Source organism: Penaeus japonicus, unplaced genomic scaffold (assembly GCF_977035675.1).
Source record: "Penaeus japonicus unplaced genomic scaffold, GWHDUDI00000001_assembly GWHDUDI00000002, whole genome shotgun sequence".
Classification (NCBI taxonomy): domain Eukaryota; kingdom Metazoa; phylum Arthropoda; class Malacostraca; order Decapoda; family Penaeidae; genus Penaeus; species Penaeus japonicus.
The window spans coordinates 36,445,482-36,450,481 of record NW_028234404.1 but is presented as its reverse complement, the minus strand read 5'-3'; the positions used below and the strand labels follow the sequence as shown (position 1 = coordinate 36,450,481).

The 5,000-nt window shown below is 39.1% G+C and overlaps 1 protein-coding gene across 6 annotated transcripts in view; it reads left to right on the top strand.

Moving 5' to 3' along the window:
- LOC122247210 (BLOC-2 complex member HPS3) overlaps nt 1-5,000 on the top strand; it is a 20,128-nt gene that overhangs the window by 3,721 nt on the left and 11,407 nt on the right. For 4 of the 6 annotated variants that reach the window (XM_043006264.2, XM_043006261.2, XM_043006265.2 and 1 more), the window contains exons 2-10: nt 617-834; nt 1,007-1,608; nt 1,864-2,051; nt 2,381-2,565; nt 2,684-2,821; nt 3,080-3,249; nt 3,549-3,661; nt 4,051-4,302; nt 4,688-4,853. In XM_043006264.2, the coding sequence (XP_042862198.1) occupies nt 621-834; nt 1,007-1,608; nt 1,864-2,051; nt 2,381-2,565; nt 2,684-2,821; nt 3,080-3,249; nt 3,549-3,661; nt 4,051-4,302; nt 4,688-4,853 (2,028 nt within the window). In that variant the 5' untranslated portion in view covers nt 617-620. The remainder of the gene's footprint in view (nt 1-616; nt 835-1,006; nt 1,609-1,863; nt 2,052-2,380; nt 2,566-2,683; nt 2,822-3,079; nt 3,250-3,548; nt 3,662-4,050; nt 4,303-4,687; nt 4,854-5,000) is intronic. The other 2 variants (XM_086550139.1, XM_043006263.2) reach the window with 1 other exon arrangement.

The following is a 5,000-nucleotide window of genomic DNA, read 5'->3' as shown; positions in this document are numbered from 1 at the left end:
ATATATATGATGAAAAGTATTTGAGTTTTCCTGGAGTGGCAACAGATACAAAGGCTATTAGGGGATCTGTGGGCATCCTCTGCGTCTTCTAAACATTCACCCAACTTTTATTTCGCTTTTTTTATCATCATTTTGGATGGTGCTTGTTCTCGTAATGATCATCCTCATCATTGGTGATGGTTTCTTTATTATAGTTGTTGTTGTTGTTGCTGTTGTCTTTGTTATTGCTAGTTGTTTTATTATTGCAGTTGTTATTATTGTTGTTGTTATTGTATAATTAGCATTATAGCTCATTAAAAAGTGTTATTATGCTTAAGGTTAAAGAACACCCTTTTTTTGTGAATTTACAGACATAATTATTATTAGGGTTTTCTTATAGGTATGACTATCCTTAATAATTGCATTTAAATTAACTTTTTATATGTATTATAATTCACATAGATTCAATTTACTGTACAGTACTTTACATAAAATCTGATTTACTTATTGAGTAAATTTTTTCATGTAATATTTTCCTTTATTATTGCTTACCTTCTTACCAACATTATTACCCAACTTCAAAATCTTAAAAAAAAAAAAAAAAAAAAAAAAAAATTAATAAGAACATCTTTTGCAGGAGGATGGTGCGCGTTATCTCCGTGCACCACTTCACGCGGCAAGATGTCGCTGGACTTGAGCGCGCGGGTGGAAGGGGTGTCAGTCGAGGAAAGGCAGACATCCTGCTCGTAGGTGGAGAACACAAGGTGGATGTGCGGGACCTGAAGCTGGGGGCGGTTCTCAACGGAAGCTTCCCCACTGTGGATCTGGTTCAGCAGCTGGCCTACTGCGAGACGGGTTGGTTGGAGGTGTCTTTTTGGGCAGGGCTGTGAGCTCTGGGTGAAAATATGTTGGCATATGATGTGATTTTATGTTGTATTTTGATTTGGAAGTGGTTTGAATGTCAGGAAAGAGGTAATGAAGTATGTGTTTACCCAGTCTACCTATTTGATTATGATTTCTTGTTCAGGGAATTATGTGTGTACCCTTGAGACCAAGCCAGCTCGACATGGGGGAGACCACAGATACGTGAGGGTCTATCTGAACTGGGACCAGGACAACACAAACCAACCAATGAGGGCTCGCATTGCAGGCCGCGTCACTCCCAGTAGCCAGTCTGGGGTCGCCAATTTGGAAATGGTGGAAATACCCCTGCGCAAACCAGCTGAATATATAGCCTGTTGCCAGTCAACTGGCAACATTGCAGTTTCTTGCGGAATAAGTGTGACCATCTTCAGGTTCTGCCACAAAACTCATGACATCTCTAAACTGAAATTCATTGACTTTGAAGAGCTCATAGAGCTGGACATGTCTTTCATCGTGAAGGAGGTAGCCATATCTGAAGATCTGATCGGCTGTGTCTCGGAATCGGAAGCACACATATTCCAAGTGACAATAAACTCGCACCTTCTCAAGGCTTCCTCCGAAGAGAAGGAAACAAAACCCCAGGAAAAGAGGAGCAAGTCCCGCTCAAAGTCCAAGACGCGATCAGCCTCTCGGTCCCCAGGGAGAAGCATCGACTCCCTCAGTTCCAGCAGCAGACTGAGGGGCAAGCGGTCCAATCCAAAGGAGGTGAGGCTATTTTTTTCCCCTCTTTTGATTTTTGTTATGACCATAGAAAGGATTTGTAGAATAATTGTTTATTCTAATTTGAAAAATTAAAGGACAAGGAAATCATCTCATCTATCATCTTGTGTCAACATCACCAAATGTTGTATGGATATATGGAATCATAAAACGAAGGTAGATATTTAGAAATTTTAATAATAGAATAAATATTTCACTAATAATTCATTCCTTTAATGAAAAACACTCATACAAACACAGGAAACCATGAGCGTCATTCGCAATTCAGAGGACTATGTTGACCTCAGCGATCTGACCTGGGTCCCAACACTGTCCTATGGTCGTAAGAAGCCCTCAGAGGACCAGCGTATCTTGCTCTTCCCGTCACTTGTGGGGGCTGCACACTGTGGGCCTGTGGCTGAACCAGGCGAGATCATCGGCCCAATCAAGTAGGTGCCGATAACTGTACGGATGAGTTAATAGGGCGAATATGGTGTTGTTACCCCCTCTGTATTTTTATGACGAACATGGGGAATTAGGATCTGGCACTGCATGCTTAGTCTTTGATCTATGGCAATTATTTGTGTTTTTATTATTTGTACTGTTTATGCTTTTTATGATTTTATGTTATTTTCTTATCTCACATATTTTTAGTGAATGCTTATTTAGACATATTGGATATTTTAGTTTTTACATGGTGCTTTTACCATAGTGTATTGAGAATAAATGAAAGAATGATATCCTTTATTACCTTTATATGTATTGTTTTGATTTACAGTTCTTCACGTTGCTCTAACGTCAGGGTGAAGTTGGTGAGTGGAAGTTCAGCCCAGAAGGTGCCCCAGAATGTCTTCGAGGCAGTGACGCTCATTCATCGCCGAGCTGATCACAACAATGACCCAGACATTCCATTTTCCAACTTGAAGGTCATGGCTGTCTATGATGCTGAGGCTGGAAAGAAAGGTGTGTGGTCGTTTGTTTGCTTTTACCCATTTCTTTTTGTTTATCAATAGCATAACTACAACTACAGTAAAGAATACCTTCTTCAATTGCCCACATTGAACGACACCCTCCCCCGCAGGTGGTGCTTCTACGCCGAGACGAGCGTCACATCCCTTGCTCCCTCAAGGCTCTGCCAGGAAAGTCGGGGCTTCCATTTTCCTAACAACTCCTCACGTTGGCCAGCTGTATCACGTCACCCTGTCTGATGATCCCTTTGGTGAGCTTTTAGGTTTTGTGTGTGAAGGGGATTAGCTCAATTCATTTTTAAAGTCTTGTATAATTGATATTAGTTTTATGCAAGTGATTGGGATGCTGAATTTATCTGTCCTTTCCTTAAGCTATTTGATGTTTTCAATCTAATCTGAGTAGATAAAGATATTTAGCAAAATTATTTTTCTTCCAATAACTCCAAAAGATAAAAGAAAGGAATTTATTACTTAAAGCATCTTTCATATCAATTTGGATCTGTCATCAGGGCACAGTGTAGTCCGCGGCGGAGTATTTTCGTACACTGCGCCTGTGTACTCTGTGGCCTTGGAACCTTCACTGCTACATGCACTCACACTAACTGGCCTTGAAACATATACATTGAGGCCGCACCCCCATGTCGTTGTGTCCCATTTGCCTGAGGATCTGAATATGATTGTGAGTATTGTTTGGATGGTTTACCAGTTTTGTTACTTTTTCTTTTTTCAGTTAATGGTAATGTACTATACTGATTAGTTAATGACGGGTATAAATATTGTTTTGATTTTTTTTCTTTCTTTCTTTTTTTCTTTTTCTTTCTTTTTTTTTGTGTGTGTGTGTAGTACGTTTCTTCTTTTCATTTTGGTATCTTGTGTTTACACATTGTATACAGCAAACTTATTGTAACTCTTTATTTGAAATTAAAAGAGTAGATAGTGTACCCAGATATAGATCTTAACATTTGTAACATTTACCAGGTTCCTCCACATTGGGAAGAGACGGTGTGTTTAGTGGGTCTTCGACCATTCCTTAACGTTGAGAGCTTGACCCTGACGGATTCCTGTCTTGCACTCATTGCTGCAAATAATGAGTGAGTATTGCTTCTAATATATGATTTTTTGGGGTATACCCTATATTAGCAAAGATATGAATCTGATGTTGTTTACTTTTCTGGTCCATAATTATATTAGATTTATATGTCTTTTTTTCAGTATTGATTTGAACTATCTACTTAAAAATTGAGAGTAAAGAAATTGACTTTTGTAGGATCAAATTCTGTCTCTTATTTTGTGTAATATGTCATTAGTGGCTATGAAAGAGAAGTATACTTTCCTGAAAATTACATTTTGTTGCACTTACAACTCCATTTCCCAATAAAGTGTATATATTATGAATGTGTTCCTCCAGCTCATTAGATATAATCATTTACATTTTCTAGATCATTTCAAATCTCATTAGACAAACTAATTGTATTTACAGAGGTGGTGACAAATCCCACACTGTTTACTCCCTTCACCTCCCGAGCGCCGCTAGCCTCTACAAAGAGATGGTTCGAGTGGGACGCAGCCATAGGTCTGCTTCCCCCTCCACCTACCTCCACCTGCTCCTTGAGGCTCACCTAGTCCTCACCACGGCCCTACAGCATGAAGTGCCAACGGATGATGAGAACGAGGAGGACCTGTACTCTCTCTTGCAGGATTCGTCTGCATTGCTGGGAGATTATTACGCCCAGTGGGTAGTCCTTGTGCTTCCTTCTTTTGTCCAGGGTTGATGATATATCTGTTCTTGTTTATATTGCTAGATTTTTTTGTATCTGTGTACTGGGTCTGTAATGAAATACTTTTTGTAGAGTATTTTTCTTTCATTGCCTTTCATTTTGATTGTTAATAATTTTATTGCTGAAAATATATTAGGTAAACATTGTAGTTTATGTAACTGAAATGACTTCACTCATTTCATTAGACTTAATATACAGCACTTTAAAAGGAGTATCTCTTTCTTCATATTTCAGGTATTCAGATTATTATTTCCTTTTCTTCATAGCAGGACCATTATTCTCCAGCTTATGGATTACCACATAAACAGCTTAAAAAGTTTACATAAAATCACTTCCCAGATGTGAGAATGAAGCTGAGTGGCGCCAAGCAACACAGTATTATCAGGTGTCCAGCCTGAGCCCAGATGCAGTGATTGAGAGACTTGAACTCACTTGCCCTGGTTTGGTCGCTGTTATCTCATCTCTTCTGCTGCACCCAAATACTCCTTCATTGACAGCTGCACAGGTAAATGAATGAGAGGTTGTTTCATTCTATTGTTATTCTGTTCCCTGTATGTCAGTGGTCATTGTGTTGTGTTTATTGTTTTCAGCTCTCAATTAACTGTGGATTAGAAAGTACCCTGGGAATGATTATTCAAGTAATTCATGTAAG